This window comes from Engystomops pustulosus, unplaced genomic scaffold (assembly GCF_040894005.1).
Source record: "Engystomops pustulosus unplaced genomic scaffold, aEngPut4.maternal MAT_SCAFFOLD_156, whole genome shotgun sequence".
Classification (NCBI taxonomy): Eukaryota; Metazoa; Chordata; class Amphibia; order Anura; family Leptodactylidae; genus Engystomops; species Engystomops pustulosus.
The window spans coordinates 190,641-216,545 of NW_027285036.1; the positions used below are offsets into that span (position 1 = coordinate 190,641).

Here is a 25,905-nt window from a genome sequence, read left to right on the forward strand (position 1 = left end):
CCTCGCATGGCTGTGGGGGATAAGGGACAGTCACTGCGGCAGATGTTGTTGGGGTGTCCTCCAGTTTCCTCTTGCTCTTGTGGAGGCCGTGGTGCTGGTGCCTCCAACTTCTCCTTTAAAGGGAATTTTCTGGATGTTTACTGTTTGTTTCGTCTGTTTACGCTGAGGTTTCCTGGCGTCTTGTCCTCATTGTAGAGGCATGTACACAACTCCTCCACCTCAGACCACCCTCCTGTATGACTGGGGTCACATGTGACAGGGTCGGTCAGCTCGGCAGTTCTGTCACACTAGGGGGAGGGTGGTGCAGGGGTTAATGCCGGAGATCCTTGGATTATAGAGAGGATAAAACTTGGAATGTAAAGACTCATTACTGCTAGAACTGAGACCACCGACCCTCCCCCCCCACCCCCAAATGCTGAGACCTCTCCCCCACCGCTGAGACCTCTCCGCCACCACTGAGACTGCCACCCCCCTCCCAATGCTGAGACCTCTCCCCCACCACTGAAACCACCACTCCCACCTTCATATTAGTGACCCCCTGCTGATATGTAGGGTCAGACATGTACATACAGGCCGCTGCCTCCAGCTGTGTCCATCCAGAACATTCTATACATTATTGTACATACCTGTCCCAGACAGAGGCACCACAGCCCCCACCACAGTAACCACTTCCATAGAACAGCTAGAAAAGGTGTTATACAGGAGGCCAGAGTATTATAGGGAGGACAAGAGGCCGGAGCATAATAAGGAGGACAGGAGGTCATAGTATTATATGGTGGACAAGAAGCCGGAGCATAATAAGGACAGGAGGACAGAGTATTATATGGAGGACAAAAGGCCAGAGTATTATAGGGAGGACAAGAGGCCAGAGCATAGTAAGGAGGACAGGAGGTTAGAGTATTATAGGGAGGACAAGAGGTCATAGTATTATATGGTGGACAAGAAGCCGGAGCATAATAAGGACAGGAGGACAGAGTATTATATGGAGGACAAGAGGCCAGAGTATTATAGGGAGGACAAGAGGCCAGAGCATAGTAAGGAGGACAGGAGGTTAGAGTATTATAGGGAGGACAAGAGGTCAAAGTATTATATGGAGGACAAGAGGCCAGAGCATAATAAGGAGGACAGGAGGTCAGAGTATTATAGGGAGGACAGGAGGTTGGAGTATTATAGGGAGGACAGAAAGTCAGAGTATTATAGGGAGGACAGGAGGTCGGAGTATTATATGGAGGACAGGAGGCCAGAGCATAATAAAGAGGACAGGAGGTCAGAGTATTAAAGGGAGTATAGGAGGTCGGAGCATAATAAGGAGGACAGGAGGCCAGAGCATAATAAGGAGGACAAGAGGCCAGAGCATAATAAGGAGGACAGGAGGTCAGAGTATTATATGAAGGACAGGAGGACAGAGTATTATACGGAGGACAAGAGGCCAGAGCATAATATGGAGGACAGGAGGTCGGAGTATTATATGGAGGACAAGAGGCCGGAGCATAATAAGGAGGACAAGAGGCTGGAGCATAATAAGGAGGACAGTAGGTCAGAGTATTATATGGAGGACAAGAAGCCAGAGCATAATAAGGAGGACAGGAGGTCAGAGTATTATAGGGAGGACAGGAGGTCGGAGTATTATATGGAGGACAAGAGGCCGGAGGTCGTACCATTATGAGGATGTTAGAAGCTCTTGTTAAAGCTACTTTGTTTTCTCTATGGCAACAGGGACCTACAGCAGCTGGAGGACAGTACGCAGCTCCCCCTGTTGGCACACTTCTCAGAGACAGTGGAGGGACTGACCACCATACGAGCGTTCAGGTAATATATAATATACACTTACCGGCCACTTTATTAGGTCCACCATGCTAGTAACGGGTTGGACCCCCTTTTGTCTTCAGAACTGCCTCAATTCTTTGTGGCATAGATACAACAAGGTGCTGGAAGCTCCTCAGAGATTTTGCTCCATAGTGACATGATGGCATCACACAGTTGCCGCAGATTTGTCGGCTGCACATCCATGATGCCAATCTCCCGTTCCACCACATCCCAAAGATGTTCTATTGGATTGAGATCTGGTGACTGTGGAGGCCATTTGTGTCCAGTGACCTCATTGTCATGTTCAAGAAACCAGTCTGAGATGCTTCCAGCTTTATGACATGGCGCATTATCCTGCTGAAAGTAGCCATCAGATGTTACAGGGTACATTGTGCTCATAAAGGGATGGACATGGGCAGCAACAATACTCAGGTAGGCTGTGGCGTTGCAACGATGCTCAATTGGTACCAAGGGGCCCAAAGAGTGCCAAGAAAATATTCCCCACACCATGACACCACCACCACCAGCCTGAACTGTTGATACAAGGCAGGATGGATCCATGCTTTCATGTTGTTGACGCCAAATTCTGACCCTACCATCCGAATGTCGCAGCAGAAATCGAGACTCATCAGACCAGGCAATGTTTTTCCAATCTTCTACTGTCCAATTTCGATGAGCTTGTGCAAATTGTAGCCTCAGTTTCCTGTTCTTAGCTGAAAGGAGTGGCACCCGGTGTGGTCTTCTGCTGCTGTAGCCCATCTGCCTCAAAGTTCGACGTACTGTACGTTCAGAGATGCTCTTCTGCCTACCTTGGTTGTAACGGGTGGCGATTTGAGTCACTGTTGCCTTTCTATCAGCTCGAACCAGTCTGCCCATTCTCCTCTGACCTCTGGCATCAACAAGGCATTTCCGCCCACAGAACTGTCGCTCACTGGATGTTTTTTCTTTTTCGGACCATTCTCTGTAAACCCTAGAGATGGTTGTGCGTGAAAATCCCAGTAGATCAGCAGTTTCTGAAATACTCAGACCAGCCCTTCTGGCACCAACAACCATGCCACGTAAAAAGGCACTCAAATCACCTTTCATCCCCATACTGATGCTCGGTTTGAACTGCAGGAGATTGTCTTGACCATGTCTACATGCCTAAATGCACTGAGTTGCCGCCATGTGATTGGCTGATTAGAAATTAAGTGTTAACGAGCAGTTGGACAGGTGTACCTAATAAAGTGGCCGGTGAGTGTATATCCATAGCAGACTCGGCCATGCTCCTCTGTGATCTATCCACGTTATGTTCTCCTCTGTGGTCTATCCACGTTGTGTTCTCCTCTGTAGTCCATCCATGTCGTGTTCTCCTCTGTGGTCCATCCATGTCGTGTTCTCCTCTGTGGTCCATCCATGTCGTGTTCTCCTCTGTAGTCCATCCATGTCGTGTTCTCCTCTGTGGTCCATCCATGTCGTGTTCTCCTCTGTGGTCCATCCATGTCGTGTTCTCCTCTGTAGTCCATCCATGTCGTGTTCTCCTCTGTGGTCCATCCATGTCGTGTTCTCCTCTGTAGTCCATCCATGTCGTGTTCTCCTCTGTGGTCCATCCATGTCGAGTTCTCCTCTGTGGTCCATCCATGTCGTGTTCTCCTCTGTGGTCCATCCATGTCGTGTTCTCCTTTGTAGTCCATCCATGTCGTGTTCTCCTCTGTGGTCCATCCATGTCGTGTTCTCCTCTGTAGTCCATCCATGTTGTGTTCTCCCCTGTGATCTATCCACGTCGTGTTCTCCTCTGTGGTCTATCCACGTTGTGTTCTCCTCTATAGTCCATCCATGTCGTGTTCTCCTCTGTAGTTCATCCATGTCGTGTTCTCCTCTGTAGTCCATCCATGTCGTGTTCTCCTCTGTTGTCCATCCATGTCGTGTTCTCCTCTGTGGTCCATCCATGTTGTATTCTCCTCTGTAGTCCATCCATGTCGTGTTCTCCTTTGTAGTCCATCCATGTCATGTTCTCCTCTGTGGTCCATCCACGTCGTGTTCTCCTCTGTAGTCCATCCACGTCGTGTTCTCCTCTGTGGTCCATCCATGTTGTATTCTCCTCTGTAGTCCATCCATGTCGTGTTCTCCTCTGTAGTCCATCCATGTCGTGTTCTCCTTTGTAGTCCATCCATGGCGTGTTCTCCTCTGTGGTCCATCCATGTCGTGTTCTCCTCTGTAGTCCATCCATGTCGTGTTCTCCTCTGTGGTCTATTCATGTTGCGTTATCCTCTGTGGTCTATCCATGTCATGGTCTCCTCGGTGGTCCATCCATGTCGTGTTCTCCTCTGTGGTCCATCCATGTCGTGTTCTCCTCTGTGGTCCATCCATGCCGTGTTCTCCTCTGTAGTCCATCCATGTCGTGTTCTCCTCTGTGGTCTATTCATGTTGTGTTATCCTCTGTGGTCTATCCATGTCATGGTCTCCTCGGTGGTCCATCCATGTTGTGTTCTCCTCGGTGGTCCATCCATGTCGTGTTCTCCTCGGTGGTCCATCCATGTCGTGTTCTCCTTTGTAGTCCATCCATGTCGTGTTCTCCTCTGTGGTCCATCCATGTTGTATTCTCCTCTGTAGTCCATCCATGTCGTGTTCTCCTTTGTAGTCCATCCATGTCATGTTCTCCTCTGTGGTCCATCCACGTCGTGTTCTCCTCTGTAGTCCATCCACGTCGTGTTCTCCTCTGTGGTCCATCCATGTTGTATTCTCCTCTGTAGTCCATCCATGTCGTGTTCTCCTCTGTAGTCCATCCATGTCGTGTTCTCCTTTGTAGTCCATCCATGGCGTGTTCTCCTCTGTGGTCCATCCATGTCGTGTTCTCCTCTGTAGTCCATCCATGTCGTGTTCTCCTCTGTGGTCTATTCATGTTGCGTTATCCTCTGTGGTCTATCCATGTCATGGTCTCCTCGGTGGTCCATCCATGTCGTGTTCTCCTCTGTGGTCCATCCATGTCGTGTTCTCCTCTGTGGTCCATCCATGCCGTGTTCTCCTCTGTAGTCCATCCATGTCGTGTTCTCCTCTGTGGTCTATTCATGTTGTGTTATCCTCTGTGGTCTATCCATGTCATGGTCTCCTCGGTGGTCCATCCATGTTGTGTTCTCCTCGGTGGTCCATCCATGTCGTGTTCTCCTCGGTGGTCCATCCATGTCGTGTTCTCCTTTGTAGTCCATCCATGTCGTGTTCTCCTCTGTAGTCCATCCATGTTGTGTTCTCCTCTGTAGTCCATCCATGTCGTGTTTTCCTCTGTAGTCCATCCATGTCATGTTCTCCTCTGTAGTCCATCCATGTCGTGTTCTCCTCTGTAGTCCATCCATGTCGTGTTCTCCTCTGTAGTCCATCCATGTCGTGTTCTCCTCTGTAGTCCATCCATGTCGTGTTCTCCTCTGTGGTCCATCCATGTTGTGTTCTCCTTTGTAGTCCATCCATGTCGTGTTTTCCTCTGTAGTCCATCCATGTCGTGTTCTCCTCTGTGGTCCATCCATGTTGTGTTCTCCTTTGTAGTCCATCCATGTCGTGTTCTCCTCTGTAGTCCATCCACGTCGTGTTCTCCTCTGTGGTCCATCCATGTTGTATTCTCCTCTGTAGTCCATCCATGTCGTGTTCTCCTCTGTAGTCCATCCATGTCGTGTTCTCCTTTGTAGTCCATCCATGGCGTGTTCTCCTCTGTGGTCCATCCATGTCGTGTTCTCCTCTGTAGTCCATCCATGTCGTGTTCTCCTCTGTGGTCTATTCATGTTGCGTTATCCTCTGTGGTCTATACATGTCATGGTCTCCTCGGTGGTCCATCCATGTCGTGTTCTCCTCTGTGGTCCATCCATGGCGTGTTCTCCTCTGTGGTCCATCCATGCCGTGTTCTCCTCTGTAGTCCATCCATGTCGTGTTCTCCTCTGTGGTCCATCCATGCCGTGTTCTCCTCTGTAGTCCATCCATGTCGTGTTCTCCTCTGTGGTCTATTCATGTTGTGTTATCCTCTGTGGTCTATCCATGTCATGGTCTCCTCGGTGGTCCATCCATGTTGTGTTCTCCTCGGTGGTCCATCCATGTCGTGTTCTCCTCGGTGGTCCATCCATGTCGTGTTCTCCTCTGTAGTCCATCCATGTCGTGTTCTCCTCTGTAGTCCATCCATGTCGTGTTCTCCTCTGTAGTCCATCCACGTTGTGTTCTCCTCTGTTGTCCATCCATGTCGTGTTCTCCTCTGTAGTCCATCCATGTCGTGTTCTCCTCTGTAGTCCATCCACGTTGTGTTCTCCTCTGTAGTCCATCCATGTCGTGTTCTCCTCTGTAGTCCATCCATGTCCTGTTCTCCTCTGTGGTCCATCCACGTTGTGTTCTCCTCTGTAGTCCATCCATGTCAGGTTCTCCTCTGTAGTCCATCCATGTCGTGTTCTCCTCTGTAGTCCATCCATGTCATGTTCTCCTCTGTAGTCCATCCATGTCGTGTTCTCCTCTGTAGTCCATCCATGTCGTGTTCTCCTCTGTAGTCCATCCATGTCGTGTTCTCCTCTGTGGTCCATCCATGTCGTGTTCTCCTCTGTGGTCCATCCATGTTGTGTTCTCCTTTGTAGTCCATCCATGTCGTGTTTTCCTCTGTAGTCCATCCATGTCGTGTTCTCCTCTGTGGTCTATTCATGTTGTGTTATCCTCTGTGGTCTATCCATGTCATGGTCTCCTCGGTGGTCCATCCATGTTGTGTTCTCCTCGGTGGTCCATCCATGTTGTGTTCTCCTCGGTGGTCCATCCATGTCGTGTTCTCCTCTGTAGTCCATCCATGTCGTGTTCTCCTCTGTAGTCCATCCATGTTGTGTTCTCCTCTGTAGCCCATCCATGTTGTGTTCTCCTCTGTAGTCCATCCATGTCATGTTCTCCTCTGTAGTCCATCCATGTCGTGTTCTCCTCTGTAGTCCATCCATGTCGTGTTCTCCTCTGTAGTCCATCCATGTCGTGTTCTCCTCTGTAGTCCATCCATGTTGTGTTCTCCTCGGTGGTCCATCCATGTCGTGTTCTCCTCTGTAGTCCATCCATGTCGTGTTCTCCTCTGTAGTCCATCCATGTCGTGTTCTCCTCTGTAGTCCATCCACGTTGTGTTCTCCTCTGTAGTCCATCCATGTCGTGTTCTCCTCTGTAGTCCATCCATGTCCTGTTCTCCTCTGTGGTCCATCCACGTTGTGTTCTCCTCTGTAGTCCATCCATGTCAGGTTCTCCTCTGTAGTCCATCCATGTCGTGTTCTCCTCTGTAGTCCATCCATGTCATGTTCTCCTCTGTAGTCCATCCATGTCGTGTTCTCCTCTGTAGTCCATCCATGTCGTGTTCTCCTCTGTAGTCCATCCATGTCGTGTTCTCCTCTGTGGTCCATCCATGTCGTGTTCTCCTCTGTGGTCCATCCATGTTGTGTTCTCCTTTGTAGTCCATCCATGTCGTGTTTTCCTCTGTAGTCCATCCATGTCGTGTTCTCCTCTGTGGTCTATTCATGTTGTGTTATCCTCTGTGGTCTATCCATGTCATGGTCTCCTCGGTGGTCCATCCATGTTGTGTTCTCCTCGGTGGTCCATCCATGTTGTGTTCTCCTCGGTGGTCCATCCATGTCGTGTTCTCCTCTGTAGTCCATCCATGTCGTGTTCTCCTCTGTAGTCCATCCATGTTGTGTTCTCCTCTGTAGCCCATCCATGTTGTGTTCTCCTCTGTAGTCCATCCATGTCATGTTCTCCTCTGTAGTCCATCCATGTCGTGTTCTCCTCTGTAGTCCATCCATGTCGTGTTCTCCTCTGTAGTCCATCCATGTCGTGTTCTCCTCTGTGGTCCATGCATGTCGTGTTCTCCTCTGTGGTCCATCCATGTTGTGTTCTCCTTTGTAGTCCATCCATGTCGTGTTTTCCTCTGTAGTCCATCCATGTCGTGTTCTCCTCTGTGGCCCATCCACGTTGTGTTCTCCTCGGTGGTGCATCCATGTCGTGTTCTCCTCTGTAGTCCATCCATGTCGTGTTCTCCTCTGTAGTCCATCCATGTCGTGTTCTCCTCTGTAGTCCATCCACGTTGTGTTCTCCTCTGTTGTCCATCCATGTCGTGTTCTCCTCTGTAGTCCATCCATGTCGTGTTCTCCTCTGTAGTCCATCCACGTTGTGTTCTCCTCTGTAGTCCATCCATGTCGTGTTCTCCTCTGTAGTCCATCCATGTCCTGTTCTCCTCTGTGGTCCATCCACGTTGTGTTCTCCTCTGTAGTCCATCCATGTCAGGTTCTCCTCTGTAGTCCATCCATGTCGTGTTCTCCTCTGTAGTCCATCCATGTCATGTTCTCCTCTGTAGTCCATCCATGTCGTGTTCTCCTCCTGTGGTCTATTCACGTTGTGTTATCCTCTGTGGTCTATCCATGTCAGGTTCTCCTCTGTAGTCCATCCATGTCGTGTTCTCCTCTGTAGTCCATCCATGTCGTGTTCTCCTCTGTAGTCCATCCATGTCGTGTTCTCCTCTGTAGTCCATCCATGTCGTGTTCTCCTCCGTAGTCCATCCATGTCGTGTTCTCCTCTGTGGTCTATTCATGTTGTGTTATCCTCTGTGGTCTATCCATGTCATGGTCTCCTCTGTAGACTATGTTTTTTTTCTCCCTTGTAGTCCACCCATATCGTGCTGTCTACATACGTGTCATGGTCTTTTTGGTGGTCTACTCATGACATGTTCTCCTCGGTAGTCTGTCCATATTGTGTTCTCTTCTGTGGTCCATGGATGTCATGGTCTCCTTCGTAGTTTATCCATGTTGTGTTCTCTTCTGTGGTCTATCCATGTCATGTTCTCCTCTGTGGTCTATCCATGTTGTGTTTTCCTATGTGGTCGGTCCACATTGTGGACTCTCTCCTCTGTTGTCCAGCATTGTCATGGTCTCATTTGAGGTTCTCCACGTCATGGTCTGGGTTTCTTACCATTGGTTACTGTTTCTCCCAGGTACGAGGCTAGATTCAGACAGAAGCTTCTAGAACTCACAGATTCCAACAACATTGCTTCCCTGTTCCTCACAGCGGCCAATCGTTGGCTGGAGGTGCGCATGGTGAGTACCTGAGGAGTATTTGCAGATGGTGATAGAGCAGAGGTGACAGTAACAGTTGACTGTATCACCTCCATCTTACAGGAATACATTGGAGCTTGCGTGGTCCTGGTCGCTGCTGTGGCCTCCATTACGAACTCCCTGCTGCCATCTGGACAGGTTGGCCTTGGACTCACATATGCTCTGATGGTAAGTAGCTAACTACTCCCTATAGGTAGGTATTCAGATTCTCTTACACAGACTTCTCCCCATGGCAGATCCTCTCACACAGACTTCTCTCCATGGCCCGATCCTCTTACACATACTTCTCCCCATGGCTCGATCCTCTCACACAGACTTCTCCCCATGGCCCGATCCTCTCACACAGACTTCTCCTGGTCCAATCCTCTCACACAGACTTCTCCTGGTCCAATCCTCTCAAACAGACTTCTCTCTATGGCCCGATCCTCTTACACAGACTCCTCCCCATGGCCCGATCCTCTTACACAGACTCCTCCCCATGGCCCGATCCTCTTACACATACTTCTCTCCATGGCCCGATCCTCTTACACAGACTCCTCCCCATGGCCTGATCCTCTCACACATACTTCTCTCCATGGCCCGATCCTCTTACACAGACTCCTCCCCATGGCCTGATCCTCTCACACATACTTCTCTCCATGGCCCGATCCTCTTACACAGACTCCTCCCCATGGCCTGATCCTCTCACACATACTTCTCTCCATGGCCCGATCCTCTCAAACATACTTCTCTCCATGGCCCGATCCTCTCACACAGCCTTCTCCCCATGGCCCGATCCTCTTACACAGACTTCTCTCCATGGCTCGATCCTCTTACACAGACTTCTCCCCATGGCCCGATCCTCTCACACAGACTTCTCCCCATGGCCAGATCCTCTCACACAGACTCCTCCCCATGGCCCCATCCTCTCACACAGACTCCTCCCCATGGCCCCATCCTCTCACACAGACTTCTCCCCATGGCCCCATCCTCTCACACAGACTTCTCCCCATGGCCAGATCCTCTCACACAGACTTCTCTCCATGGCCTGAACCTCTTACACAGACTTCTCCCATGGCCAGATCCTCTCACACAGACTTCTCCCCATGGCCCGATCCTCTTACACAGACTTCTCTCCATGGCCCGATCCTCTCACACAGACTTCTCCCCATGGCCCGATCCTCTTACACAGACTCCTCCCCATGGCCCGATCCTCTTACACATACTTCTCTCCATGGCCCGATCCTCTTACACAGACTTCTCCCCATGGCCCGATCCTCTTACACAGACTTCTCCCCATGGCCCGATCCTCTCACACAGACTTCTCCCCATGGCCAGATCCTCTGACACAGACTCCTCCCCATGGCTGATCCTCTCACACAGACTCCTCCCCATGGCCAGATCCTCTCACACAGACTTCTCCCCATGGCCTGATCCTCTCACACAGACTCCTCCCCATGGCCTGATCCTCTCACACAGACTTCTCCCCATGGCCCCATCCTCTCACACAGACTTCTCCCCATGGCCAGATCCTCTCACACAGACTTCTCCCCATGGCCCGATCCTCTCACACAGACTTCTCTCCATGGCCTGATCCTCTCACACAGACTTCTCCCCATGGCCAGATCCTCTCACACAAACTTCTCCCCATGGCCCGATCCTCTCACACAGACTTCTCCCCATGGCCCCATCCTCTCACACAGACTTCTTCCCATGGCCAGATCCTCTCACACAGACTTCTCCCCATGGCCCGATCCTCTCACACAGACTTCTCTCCATGGCCTGATCCTCTCACACAGACTTCTCCCCATGGCCAGATCCTCTCACACAAACTTCTCCCCATGGCCCGATCCTCTCACACAGACTTCTCCCCATGGCCCGATCCTCTCACACAGACTTCTCCCCATGGCCAGATCCTCTCACACAGACTTCTCCCCATGGCCCGATCCTCTCACACAGACTTCTCCCCATGGCCAGATCCTCTCACACAGACTCCTCCCCATGGCCCCATCCTCTCACACAGACTCCTCCCCATGGCCCCATCCTCTCACACAGACTTCTCCCCATGGCCCCATCCTCTCACACAGACTTCTCCCCATGGCCAGATCCTCTCACACAGACTTCTCTCCATGGCCTGAACCTCTTACACAGACTTCTCCCATGGCCAGATCCTCTCACACAGACTTCTCCCCATGGCCCGATCCTCTTACACAGACTTCTCTCCATGGCCCGATCCTCTCACACAGACTTCTCCCCATGGCCCGATCCTCTTACACAGACTCCTCCCCATGGCCCGATCCTCTTACACATACTTCTCTCCATGGCCCGATCCTCTTACACAGACTTCTCCCCATGGCCCGATCCTCTTACACAGACTTCTCCCCATGGCCCGATCCTCTCACACAGACTTCTCCCCATGGCCAGATCCTCTGACACAGACTCCTCCCCATGGCTGATCCTCTCACACAGACTCCTCCCCATGGCCAGATCCTCTCACACAGACTTCTCCCCATGGCCTGATCCTCTCACACAGACTCCTCCCCATGGCCTGATCCTCTCACACAGACTTCTCCCCATGGCCCCATCCTCTCACACAGACTTCTCCCCATGGCCAGATCCTCTCACACAGACTTCTCCCCATGGCCCGATCCTCTCACACAGACTTCTCTCCATGGCCTGATCCTCTCACACAGACTTCTCCCCATGGCCAGATCCTCTCACACAAACTTCTCCCCATGGCCCGATCCTCTCACACAGACTTCTCCCCATGGCCCGATCCTCTCACACAGACTTCTCCCCATGGCCAGATCCTCTCACACAGACTTCTCCCCATGGCCAGATCCTCTCACACAGACTTCTCCCTATGGCCCCATCCTCTCACACAAACTTCTCCCCATGGCCCCATCCTCTCACACTGACTTCTCCCTATGGCCCCATCCTCTCACACAAACTTCTCCCCATGGCCCCATCCTCTCACACAGACTTCTCCCTATGGCCCCATCCTCTCACACAAACTTCTCCCCATGGCCCCATCCTCTCACACAGACTTCTCCCCATGGCCTGATCCTCTCACACAGACTCCTCCCCATGGCCTGATCCTCTCACGACTTCTCCCCATGGCCCCATCCTCTCACATAGACTTCTCCCCATGGCCCCATCCTCTCACACAGACTTCTCCCCATGGCCCGATCCTCTCACACAGACTTCTCTCCATGGCCCGATCCTCTTACACAGACTTCTCCCCTTGGCCCGATCCTCTTACACAGACTTCTCCCCATGGCCCGATCCTCTCACACAGACTTCTCCCCATGGCCAGATCCTCTGACACAGACTCCTCCCCATGGCTGATCCTCTCACACAGACTTCTCCCCATTGCCCCATCCTCTCACACAGACATCTCCCCATGGCCCCATCCTCTCACACAGACTCCTCCCCATGGCCTGATCCTCTCACACAGACTTCTCCCCATGGCCTGATCCTCTCACACAGACTTCTCCCCATGGCCAGATCCTCTCACACAGACTTCTCCCCATGGCCAGATCCTCTCACACAGACTTCTCCCCATGGCCTGACCCTCTCAAACAGACTTCTCCCGATGGCCGATCCTCTCACACAGACTCCTCCCTGTGGCCTGATCCTCTCACACAAACTTCTCCCCATGGCCTGATCATCTTACACAGACTCCTCCCCATGGACTGATCCTCTCACAAAGACTCCTCCCCATGGCCTGATCCTCTCACAGAGACTTCTCCCCATGGCCCCATCCTCTCACACAGACTCCTTCCCATGGCCCCATCCTCTCACAGAGACTACTTCCCAGCTCGGCTGAGGTCATGTACAGGGTCAGGGCAGTAACATGGGCGCATGTCGTGTAGGTTTCCAACTACTTGAATTGGATGGTTCGCAATCTCTCTGACATGGAGATCCAGCTCGGAGCCGTGAAGAGGATTAACAGCCTCCTGAAGACAGAGCCCGAGAATTACAAGGGGCTTCTATGTGAGTGGTCCGCTCATGTCAATCAGGAAGTCATGTGACCTGGTCATGAATAATTAATGATCTTTGTGTGTGCAGCCGCCTCCCAGATCCCACAGAACTGGCCGGAGAGTGGCGAGATCCAGATCCAGAATCTGAGTGTGCGCTACGACAGCTCCCTGAAGCCGGTGCTAAAGCACGTAAACGCTCACATCACCCCAGGGCAGAAGGTAGGGGGCGTCTGATGGGGGTAGTTGTCACTATGACCTCTGAGCCTGAAAACTCATCAGTCTTTATTCCCAACAGATTGGGATATGCGGGAGAACCGGCAGCGGCAAGTCCTCCTTCTCCCTTGCCTTCTTCAGGATGGTGGACACTTTCCAGGGTGCGATTTATAAACAAAATAGAGGAAGCGCCGAATCATCCAAGCAGGGGCCGGAGCTGTGACTACCTGACATGCAGAGGGCGGAGCTGTGACTACCTGACATGCAGAGGGCCGAGCTGTGACTACCTGACATGCAGAGGGCGGAGCTGTGACTACCTGACATGCAGAGGGCGGAGCTGTGACTACCTTACATGCAGAGGGCGGAGCTGTGACTACCTGACTTGCAGGGGGCGGTGCTGTGACTACCTGACATGCAGAGGGCGAAGCTGTGACTACCTGACATGCAGGGGGCGGTGCTGTGACTACCTGACATGCAGGGGGGGTGCTGTGACTGCCTGACATGCAGGGGGCGGTGCTGTGACTGCCTGACATGCAGGGGCGGAGCTGTGACTGCCTGACTTGCAGGGGGCGGTGCTGTGACTGCCTAACATGCAGGGGGCGGTGCTGTGACCGCCTGACATGCAGGGGCGGAGCTGTAACTACCTAACATGCAGGGGGCGGAGCTGTGACTACCTGACATGCAGGGGGCGGAGCTGTGACTACCTGACATGCAGGGGGCGGAGCTGTGACTACCTGACATGCAGGGGGCGGAGCTGTGACTACGTGGTCATGACTCACGTGGTCCTTTCTTGCAGGACGGATTATCATTGATGGAATAGACATCGCTAAGCTCCCGCTGCAGACTCTGCGCTCGCGATTGTCCATCATCCTCCAGGATCCCATATTATTCAGTGGAACCATAAGGTGAAGCTCCGATGGGACTGTCCCCTGGTACCAGCCCGGTGGTTCTGGTCTCAGCTCCTCAGAACCGGGGGAGATGTTATCGGCCGCCGACTCTCACAGGAATCTCGTCTTTTCTGCAGATTTAATTTGGACCCTGAGAATAAATGCACCGACGGCGTCTTATGGGAGGCGCTGGAGATCGCCCAACTCAAGCACGTGGTCAAGGCACTGCCCGGGGGCCTGGGTGAGGGGCACATGTGTTATACCCCTGCTCCCCCTCCTTCCTGGCTGTTATACCCCTGCTCCCCCTCCTGCCTGGCTGTTATACCCCTGCTCCTCTACCTGCCTAGCTGATATACCCCTGCTCCCCCTCCTGCCTGGCTGTTATACCCCTGCTCCTCCTCCTGCCTGGCTCTGTTATACCCCTGCTCCCCCTCCTGCCTGGCTGTTATACCCCTGCTCCTCCACCTGCCTAGCTGTTATACCCCTGCTCCTCCACCTGCCTGGCTGTTATACCCCTGCTCCCCCTCCTGCCTGGCTGTTATACCCCTGCTCCTCCTCCTGCCTGGCTGTTATACCCCTGCTCCTCCTCCTGCCTGGCTCTGTTATACCCCTGCTCCTCCACCTGCCTAGCTGTTATACCCCTGCTCCCCCTCCTGCCTGGCGGTTATACCCCTGCTCCCCCTCCTGCCTGGCTCCCGTTATACCCCTGCTCCTCCACCTGCCTGGCTGTTATACCCCTGCTCCCCCTCCTGCCTGGCTCTGTTATACCCCTGCTCCCCCTCCTGCCTGGCTGTTATACCCCTGCTCCCCCTCCTGCCTGGCTGTTATACCCCTGCTCCCCCTCCTGCCTGGCTCTGTTATACCCCTGCTCCTCCACCTGCCTGGCTGTTATACCCCTGCTCCCCCTCCTGCCTGGCTTTGTTATATCCCTGCTCCCCCTCCTGCCTGGCTGTTATACCCCTGCTCCTTCTCCTGTCTGGCTGTTATACCCCTGCTCCCACCCCTGCTGGGCTTTTATACTCCTGCTGCTCCTCCTGTCTGGCTGTTATACCCCTGCTCCTCCTGTCTGGCTGTTATACCCCTGCTCCTCCTCCTGTCTGGCTGTTATACCCCTGCTCCCCCTCCTGCCTGGCTGTTATACCCCTGCTCCTCCTCCTGTCTGGCTGTTATACCCCTGCTCCTCCTGCCTGGCTGTTATACCCCTGCTCCCCCTCCTGTCTGGCTGTTATACCCCTGCTCCTCCTCCTGTCTGGCTGTTATACCCCTGCTCCCCCTCCTGCCTGGCTGTTATACCCCTGCTCCTCCTCCTGTCTGGCTGTTATACCCCTGCTCCTCCTGCCTGGCTGTTATACCCCTGCTCCCCCTCCTGTCTGGCTGTTATACCCCTGCTCCCCCTCCTGTCTGGCTGTTATACCCCTGCTCCTTCTCCTGCCTGGCTGTTATACCCCTGCTCCTCCTCCTGCCTGGCTGTTATACCCCTGCTCCTCCTGCCTGGCTGTTATACCCCTGCTCCTCCTCCTGTCTGGCTGTTATACCCCTGCTCCCCCTCCTGCCTGGCTGTTATACCCCTGCTCCCACCCCTGCTGGGCTTTTATACTCCTGCTGCTCCTCCTGTCTGGCTGTTATACCCCTGCTCCTCCTCCTGCCTGGCTGTTATACCCCTGCTCCTCCTCCTGCCTGGCTCTGTTATACCCCTGCTCCTCCACCTGCCTGGCTGTTATACCCCTGCTCCTCCTGCCTGGCTGTTATACCCCTGCTCCTCCTCCTGCCTGGCTGTTATACCCCTGCTCCCCCTCCTGCCTGGCTGTTATACCCCTGCTCCCCCTCCTGCCTGGCTGTTATACCCCTGCTCCTCCTGCCTGGCTGTTATACCCCTGCTTCTCCTGCCTGGCTCTGTCTCATACATCTCCCTCTTTCTACAGACGCCGCAGTCACAGAAGGAGGAGAGAACTTCAGCGTGGGGCAGCGGCAGCTCTTCTGTCTGGCCCGGGCATTCGTCAGGAAGAGCAGCCTACTGATCATGGATGAGGCCACCGCTTCCATCGACATGGCAACTGTACGTGTGACAACTCTATGGACCAGCACAACCTCCACTGCTGGCAGGACCACCCACCCAGAACCCCATAGATCACAGGACCACCCACCCAGAACCCCATAGATCACAGGACCACCTACCCAGAACCCCATAGATCACAACACCACCCACCCAAAACCCCATAGATCACAGGACCACCCACCCAGAACCCCATAGATCACAGGACCACCCTCCCAGAACCCCATAGATCACAGGACCACCCTCCCAGAACCCCATAGATCACAGGACCACCCACCCAGAACCCCATAAATCACAGGACCACCCACCCAGATCCTATAGATCACAAGACCACCCCACCCAGAACCCCATGGATCACAGGACCACCCCACCCAGAACCCCATAGATCACAGGACCACCCACCCAGAACCCCATAAATCACAGGACCACCCACCCAGATCCTATAGATCACAAGACCACCCCACCCAGAACCCCATGGATCACAGGACCACCCCACCCAGAACCCCATAGATCACAGGACCACCCACCCAAAACCCATAGATCACAGGACCACCCCACCCAGAACCCATAGATCACAGGACCACCCACCCAGAACCCATAGATCACAGGACCTTCCACCCAGAACCCCATAGATCACAAGACCACCCCACCCAGAACCCCATAGATCACAGGACCACCCACCCACAACCCCATAGATCACAGGACCAACCACCCAGAACCCCATAGATCACAGGACCACCCACCCAGAACCCCATAGATCACAGGACCACCCCACCCAGAACCCCATAGATCACAGGACCACCCACCCAGAACCCCATAGATCACAGGACCAACCACCCAGAACCCCATAGATCACAGGACCACCCACCCAGAACCCCATAGATCACAGGACCACCCACCCAGAACCCCATAGATCACAAGACCACCCCACCCAGAACCCCATAGATTACAGGACCACCCACCCAGAACCCCATAGATCACAGGACCAACCACCCAGAACCCCATAGATCACAGGCCCACCCCACCCAGAACCCCATAGATTACAGGACCACCCACCCCGAACCCCATAGATCACAAGACCACCCCCCCAGATCCTTTAGATCACAAGACCACCCCACCCAGAACCCCATGGATCACAGGACCACCCCACCCAGAACCCAATAGATCACAGGACAACCCCACCCAGAACCCCATAGATCACAGGACCACCCACCCAAAACCCATAGATCACAGGACCACCCCACCCAGAACCCATAGATCACAGGACCACCCACCCAGAACCCATAGATCACAGAACCTCCCTACCAGAACCCCATAGATCACAGGACCACCCCACCCAGAACCTCATAGGTCACAGGACCACCCACCCAGAACCCCATAGATCACAGGACCACCCACCCAGAATCCCATAGATCAAAGGTCTACCCCACCACAACCCCATAGATCACAGGACCAACCACCCAGAACCCCATAGATCACAGGACCACCCACCCAGAACCCCATAGATCAAAGGTCTACCCCACCACAACCCCATAGATCACAGGACCACCCACCCAGAACCCCATAGATCACAGGACCACCCTACCTACAACCCTTATAGATCACAGGACCCCCCACCTACAACTTCATAGATCACTGGACCAACCACCTACAACCCCATAGATCACAGGACCACCCCACCTACAACCCTTATAGATCACAGGACCCCCCACCTACAACCCCATAGATCACAGGACCAACCACCTACAACCCCATAGATCACAGGACCACCCACCCAGAACCTCATAGATCACAGGACCACCCACCCAGAACCCCATAGATTACAGGACCACCCACCCAGAACCCCATAAATCACAGGACCAACCACCCAGAACCATATAGGTCACAGGACTACCCACCTACAACCCCATATATCACAGGATCCCCCACCTACAACCCCATAGATCACAGGATCCTTCACCCAGAACCCCATAGATCACAGGACCACCCACCCAGAATCCTATAGGTCACAGGACCACCCACCCAGAACCCTATAGGTCACAGGACCACCCACCCAGAACCCCATAGATTACAGGACCAACTACCCAGAACCCCATAGATTACAGGACCAACCACCCAGAACCCCATATTACAGGACCACCCACCCAGAACCCCATAGATTACAGGACCAACCACCCAGAATCCCAAAGATTATAGGACCACCCACCCAGAACCCCATAGATCACAGGACCAACCACCTACAACCTCATAGATCACAGGACCCCCCACCTACAACCCCATAGATCACAGGACCTCCCCACCACAACCACCATTGGTCACTTGACCTCCCCACCACAACCTCCATAGGTCACAGGATCTCCCCACCAGAACCCCCATAGGTCACAGGATCTCCCCACCAGGGCCGCCAGAGGTCACAGGACCTCCCTACCAGAACCCCCATTGGTCACAGGACCTTCCCAGCAACACCCCATAGCTCACATGACCTTCCTACCAGAACCCTCATAGGTCACAGGACCACCCACCTACAACCCCCATAGGTCAAATGTCTACCCCACCACAACCCTATAGATCACAGGACCTCCCCACCAACCCCCGATAGATCACAGGGCATCCCCACCAGGACCCCATAGGTCACAGGACCTCCCCACCAGGACCCCATAGGTCACAGGACCTCCCCACCAGAACCCCATAGGTCACAGGACCTCCCCACCCGGACCCCCATAGGTCACAGGACCTCCCCAGCAGAACCCGCATAGGTCACAGAACCTCCCCACCAGAACCCCATCACTCCATCAGAACACTCATAGATGACGGGAACTTCCTACTAGATGGCTCATAGATGATGGGACCTTCCTACTAGATGGCTCATAGATGACGGAACCTTCCCGCTAGATGGATAATAGATGATGGGACCTTCCTACTAGATGGCTCATAGATGATGGGACCTTCCTACTAGATGGCTCATAGATGACGGGACCTTCCCGCTAGATGGATAATAGATGATGGGACCTTCCTACTAGATGGCTCATAGATGATGGGACCTTCCTACTAGATGGCTCATAGATGATGGGACCTTCCTACTAGATGGCTCATAGATGACGGGACCTTCCTATTAGATGGCTCATAGATGACGGGACCTTCCCGCTAGATGGATAATAGATGATGGGACCTTCCTGCTAGATGGCTTATAGATGACGGGACCTTCCTGCTAGATGGCTCATAGATGACGGGACCTTCCCGCTAGATGGATAATAGATGATGGGACCTTCCTGCTAGATGGCTTATAGATGACGGGACCTTCCTGCTAGATGGCTCATAGATGACGGGACCTTCCCGCTAGATGGATTATAGATGATGGGACCTTCCTGCTAGATGGCTCATAGATGACAGGACCTTCCTGCTAGATGGCTTATAGATGACGGGACCTTCCTGCTAGATGGCTTATAGATGACGGGACCTTCCTACTAGATGGCTTATAGGTGACGGGACCTTCCTGCTAGATGGCTTATAGATGACGGGACCTTCCTACTATATGGCTTATAGATGACGGGACCTTCCTGCTAGAAGGCTTATAGATGACGGGACCTTCCTGCTAGATGGCTTATAGATGACGGGACCTTCCTGCTAGATGGCTCATAGATGACGGGACCTTCCTGCTAGATGGCTTATTAATGACCGGACCTTCCTGCTAGATGGCTCATAGATGATGGGACCTTCCTACTAGATGGCTCATAGATGACGGGACCTTCCTATTAGATGGCTTATAGATGACGGGACCTTCCTGCTAGATGGCTTATAGATGACGGGACCTTCCTGCTAGAAGGCTTATAGATGACAGGACCTTCCTGCTAGATGGCTCATAGATGACAGGACCTTCCTGCTAGATAGCTTATAGATGACGGGACCTTCCTACTAGATGGCTTATAGGTGACGGGACCTTCCTGCTAGATGGCTTATAGATGACGGGACCTTCCTACTAGATGGCTTATAGGTGACGGGACCTTCCTGCTAGATGGCTTATAGATGACGGGACCTTCCTACTAGATGGCTTATAGGTGACAGGACCTTCCTGCTAGATAGCTTATAGATGACGGGACCTTCCTACTAGATGGCTCATAGATGACGGGACCTTCCTGCTAGATGGCTTATTAATGACCGGACCTTCCTGCTAGATGGCTCATAGATGATGGGACCTTCCTACTAGATGGCTCATAGATGACGGGACCTTCCTATTAGATGGCTTATAGATGACGGGACCTTCCTGCTAGATGGCTTATAGATGACGGGACCTTCCTGCTAGAAGGCTTATAGATGACAGGACCTTCCTGCTAGATGGCTCATAGATGACAGGACCTTCCTGCTAGATAGCTTATAGATGACGGGACCTTCCTACTAGATGGCTTATAGGTGACGGGACCTTCCTGCTAGATGGCTCATAGATGACGGGACCTTCCTACTAGATGGCTTATAGATGACGGGACCTTCCTGCTAGATGACTCATAGATGACGGGACCTTCCTGCTAGATGGCTTATTGATGACGGGACCTCCCTGCTATATGGCTTATAGATGACGGGACCTTCCTACTAGATGGCTTATAGATGACGGGACCTTCCTGCTAGATGGCTCATAGATGACAGGACCTTCCTGCTAGATGGCTTATAGATGACGGGACCTTCCTACTAGATGGCTCATAGATGACAGGACCTTCCTGCTAGATGGCTTATAGATGACGGGACCTTCCTGCTAGATGGCTTATAGATGACAGGACCTTCCTACTAGATGGCTCATAGATGACAGGACTTCCTGCTAGATGGCTCATAGGTGACAGGACCTTCCTGCTAGATAGCTTATAGATGACGGGACCTTCCTACTAGATTGCTTATAGGTGACGGGACCTTCCTGCTAGATGGCTCATAGATGATGGGACCTTCCTACTAGATGGCTTATAGATGACGGGACCTTCCTACTAGATGGCTTATAGATGACGGGACCTTCCTACTAGATGGCTCATAGATGACAGGACCTTCCTGCTAGATGGCTCATAGATGACCGGACCTTCCTGCTAGATAGCTTATAGATGACGGGACCTTCCTGCTAGATGGCTCATAGATGACAGGACCTTCCTGCTAGATGGCTTATAGATGACAGGACCTTCCTGCTAGATAGCTTATAGATGACGGGACCTTCCTACTAGATGGCTTATAGATGACGGAACCCTCCTGCTTGATGGCTTATAGATGACGGGACTTCCTACTAGATGGCTTATAGATGACGGGACCTTCCTACTAGATGGCTTATAGATGACGGGACCTTCCTACTAGATGGCTTATAGATGACGGGACCTTCCTGCTAGATGGCTCATAGATGACGGGACCTTCCTGCTAGATGGCAGATGGCTTATTAATGACCGGACCTTCCTGCTAGATGGCTTATAGATGACGGGACCTTCCTACTAGATGGCTTATAGATGACGGAACCCTCCTGCTTGATGGCTTATAGATGACGGGACCTTCCTACTAGATGGCTTATAGATGACGGGACCTTCCTACTAGATGGCTTATAGATGACGGGACCTTCCTACTAGATGGCTTATAGATGACGGGACCTTCCTGCTAGATGGCTCATAGATGACGGGACCTTCCTACTAGATGGCTTATAGATGACGGAACCCTCCTGCTTGATGGCTTATAGATGACGGGACCTTCCTGCTAGATGGCTTATAGGTGACGGGACCTTCCTGCTAGATGGCTCATAGATGACGGGACCTTCCTATTAGATGGCTTATAGATGACGGGACCTTCCTGCTAGATGGCTCATAGATGACGGGACCTTCCTGCTAGATGGCAGATGGCTTATTAATGACCGGACCTTCCTGCTAGATGGCTTATAGATGATGGATTCAGTGTGATCAGGTCCTGTGATTCTCTCTTCAGGAGAACATCCTACAGAAGGTGGTGATGACAGCGTTTCAGGAGCGCACTGTGGTCACTATAGCGGTAAGTAGCAGGTGGGGGGGGGGGGGGGGGGTGAAGGCCCAGGAGCCCTGTACTCGTCTTCTTACTTACACAGCTGAGGGTCTGTCTTAATTTATCAGCACTGGTGGAAGCAGAGAATATTGCTATCCTATGTGCTGATACAGTGTAACAAATCCTCAGCTGTGTGAGAGGCCGATGAGATGCGGTGACCTCAGTCTGTAAGGATGTGTTTACATGGGACATGCGGCCTCCAAACCTCCGGCATGTCTGGTGTCATGGACGCGCGCTGTTGTATCCCTGTATCCTGTGCAGTCCTGGGGTCCCTGCAGCACCCCAATAAATCAAACTATTCCAACCAGGGCACCAATTTCATTAACATCTTCCTTTATTTCATCATTTAAAAAAAAATGTATATATATATATCATAGTATAGTGTATACATAGTATATAATAGCAGAGTATATAACAGCAGAGTATATAACAGCAGAGTATATAACAGCAGAGTATATAACAGCAGAGTATATAACAGCAGAGTATATAACAGCAGAGTATATACCAGCAGAGTATATACCCTGTTTCCCCGAAAGACAATGGGGCAGATTTACTTACCCGGTCCTGTCGCGATCCAGCGTTGCGTTGTCCGACGAGGATTCGGGTTCTGCCGGGATTCACTAAGGTCGTGCGTCCGATGTCCACCAGGTGTTGGTGCTGCGCTGGAGTTCACCTTCTTCTTCCCGGTGCATGTAAGTGCTTGTCTTGCGACACAATTTGAAATGTTAAATCCTGCGCTCAGTCCAAATCCGTTGGGTTGTCTGACGGCCACGTCCCCCGATTTCTGTCACATACATGCCGGTGCCGATGCCAAAATCCAATCCCGGGGCAATTCAGCGCAAAATGGAAATAGTCGGGAAACCTGACGAAAATGCGCTCCACGGACCCTTAGTACATGAGCCCCAGTGTCCTCGGCTCCTAAAGAGGCGCTAGGTCTCATTTACATTTATCATTGAACAAAAAAATCCACTTCTCTCACCTCCCGATCACTTCACAAACTCCATTTCTATTGGAATCACTGGCCCCCGTCTCTCGCGTAGAGGAGTAATAACCTTCTTATCCTGGAGCCGGGGATTTATCCCAGGAATTCTCCCCATGTCACAACCTTCCGCAGCATCTACAAGATTTCCTGATACTCGTGGGGTGGGGGGGTGGGGGCGCTGCAGTGACGGGCGCTAGGGATGGTTTTCAGGGTAAACGGGGTAGTAGCATGTGTGTGCTGTACCGCTCCCGTACGGCGCTGCGCAGCCATTCCCGGCCTATGGGGACGTATATATGTCCCTGAGCGTATACGTGAATTCAGCCTTGCTGTCTCTTGCTGTCTCTTGCTGTCCCTTGCTGTCCCTTGCTGTCTCTTACTGTCTCTTGCTGTCCCTTGCTGTCCCTTGCTGTCCCTTGCTGTCTCTTGCTGTCCCTTGCTGTCCCTTGCTGTCTCTTACTGTCCTTGCTGTCCCTTGCTGTCCCTTGCTGTCCCTTGCTGTCCCTTGCTGTCCCTTGCTGTCTCTTGCTGTCCCTTGCTGTCTCTTGCTGTCCCTTGCTGTCCCTTGCTGTCTCTTGCTGTCCCTTGCTGTCCCTTGCTGTCCCTTGCTGTCTCTTGCTGTCCCTTGCTGTCCCTTGCTGTCTCTTGCTGTCTCTTGCTGTCCCTTGCTGTCTCTTGTTCCATCATGTGGACGATTTCTCTGGTTTGTTTTTATAATGATGAAATAAATAAAGGTTTGGATGAAGTTGGCGGCTGGTTACATTACGGAGCGTGGGTCCAAGCTGCTGGCGCCCCCCGGGGTAGTGCTGGACCTGCCTAGTATTACCCTGTGCCTGTGATACTGCTGCTCCCAGAATCCTTCTGTCTGTATTAACCCCTGCATTGCTTAGTCTCTAGCCACCAGTCACTTGGATGTGTGACCAGGGCTGCAGGAAGTGAAAGGGTTAAGTCCGTCTGTGCTCAGATTATTCCCCTCACTTCTCTCTGCTCAGTGGTTTCTGGGTCACTCTCCAACAGCCACAAAGAAGAGCGGGGATCAAGACAAAGCCAAAAAATCACTAGGGCAGGCGCCTCTGCGGACACTCTCTCTCCCCCCCCCTAGGGCAGGCGCCTCTGCGGACACTCTCTCCCCCCTAGGGCAGGCGCCTCTGCGGACACTCTCCCCCCCCCCCCCAGGGCAGGCGCCTCTGCGGACACTCTCTCCCCCCTAGGGCAGGCGCCTCTGCGGACACTCTCTCCCCCCCCCCTAGGGCAGGCGCCTCTGCGGACACTCTCTCTCCCCCCCCCTAGGGCAGGCGCCTCTGCGGACACTCTCTCTCCCCCCCCCTAGGGCAGGCGCCTCTGCGGACACTCTCTCTCCCCCCCCCTAGGGCAGGCGCCTCTGCGGACACTCTCTCTCCCCCCCCCTAGGGCAGGCGCCTCTGCGGACACTCTCCCCCCCCCCCCCCCCCCCCTAGGGCAGGCGCCTCTGCGGACACTCTCTCCCCCCCCCCCCCCCTAGGGCAGGCGCCTCTGCGGACACTCTCTCCCCCCCCCCCCCCCTAGGGCAGGCGCCTCTGCGGACACTCTCTCCCCCCCCCCCCCTAAGGCAGGCGCCTCTGCGGACACTCTCCCCCCCCCCCCCCCAGGGCAGGCGCCTCTGCGGACACTCTCTCCCCCCCCCCCCCCCTAGGGCAGGTGCCTCTGCGGACACTCTCCCCCCCTCCCTAGGGCAGACGCCTCTGCGGACACTCTCTCCCCCCTCCCTAGGGCAGGCGCCTCTGCGGACACTCTCTCCCCCCTCCCTAGGGCAGGCGCCTCTGCGGACACTCTCTCCCCCCTCCCTAGGGCAGGCGCCTCTGCGGACACTCTCTCCCCCCTCCCTAGGGCAGGCGCCTCTGCGGACACTCTCTCCCCCTCCCTAGGGCAGGCGCCTCTGCGGACACTCTCTCCCCCTAGGGCAGGCGCCTCTGCGGACACTCTCTCCCCCCTAGGGCAGGCGCCTCTGCGGACACTCTCTCCCCCCCCCTAGGGCAGGCGCCTCTGCGGACACTCTCTCCCCCTAGGGCAGGCGCCTCTGCGGACACTCTCTCCCCCCTAGGGCAGGCGCCTCTGCGGACACTCTCTCCCCCTAGGGCAGGCGCCTCTGCGGACACTCTCTCCCCCCTAGGGCAGGCGCCTCTGCGGACACTCTCTCCCCCCTAGGGCAGGCGCCTCTGCGGACACTCTCCCCCCCTGCTGCTCTCCCCAGACCCAATGCCTGTGGTGACCCTCTACCCTAGAGCAGAGACCTCTGGTGCCACTGTCCTGCAGGGCTGATGTTTGTGCTCTCTTTTCCCACAGCACCGGGTCCACACCATCCTGAATGCAGATCTGGTGATTGTAATGAAGAGAGGCGCCATCATGGAGTACGACAAGCCGGAGGTCCTGCTGGAGCGGGGGAGGTCCTGCTGGAGCGGGAGGACAGTATGTTCGCCTCCTATGTACAAGCCGATAAATGAGAAGAAACTTCCAGTGCAAATCACGGATCGTCTAGTTTTCTAATTGTGTAAATTACCTGTAAATAAAGTGAATTTCATAATAAACATCTTCACACACAAAGGGGTCTGATGTCACACAGGTGCATGATGGGAGAAGCATGGCTACCTGTATGATACACAGCAATGGAGGCCACCACACAGCACCACTGTAATAGCCCTGAGATCCATGCCAGGCAGGGGGCGCTGCGAGCACAGACAGGTCAGCGACACGTCCGGGACAAGGGATCCAGAGGAGAGGAGACGAGCGACACGTCCGGGACAAGGGATCCAGAGGAGAGGAGACAGGCGACGCGTCCGGGACAAGGGATCCAGAGGAGAGGAGACAGGTGACGCGTCCGGGACAAGGGATCCAGAGGAGAGGAGACAGGTGACGCGTCCGGGACAAGGGA

The 25,905-nt window shown here is 53.6% G+C and overlaps 1 protein-coding gene across 1 annotated transcript in view; it reads left to right on the top strand.

Annotated features, from left to right (window-relative positions):
• Nucleotides 1–25,577, top strand: part of LOC140108608 (ATP-binding cassette sub-family C member 8-like) — a 112,974-nt gene extending 87,397 nt beyond the window's left edge. Inside the window, 12 exon segments of the mRNA XM_072131860.1 lie at nucleotides 1,717–1,809; nucleotides 8,756–8,858; nucleotides 8,940–9,044; nucleotides 12,731–12,851; nucleotides 12,927–13,057; nucleotides 13,134–13,212; nucleotides 13,848–13,956; nucleotides 14,076–14,179; nucleotides 15,861–15,994; nucleotides 21,926–21,988; nucleotides 25,320–25,418; nucleotides 25,421–25,577. Of these exon segments, the coding sequence (XP_071987961.1) occupies nucleotides 1,717–1,809; nucleotides 8,756–8,858; nucleotides 8,940–9,044; nucleotides 12,731–12,851; nucleotides 12,927–13,057; nucleotides 13,134–13,212; nucleotides 13,848–13,956; nucleotides 14,076–14,179; nucleotides 15,861–15,994; nucleotides 21,926–21,988; nucleotides 25,320–25,418; nucleotides 25,421–25,477 (1,198 nt within the window). The 3' untranslated portion in view covers nucleotides 25,478–25,577.
• Nucleotides 25,578–25,905: the final 328 nt, after the last annotated feature.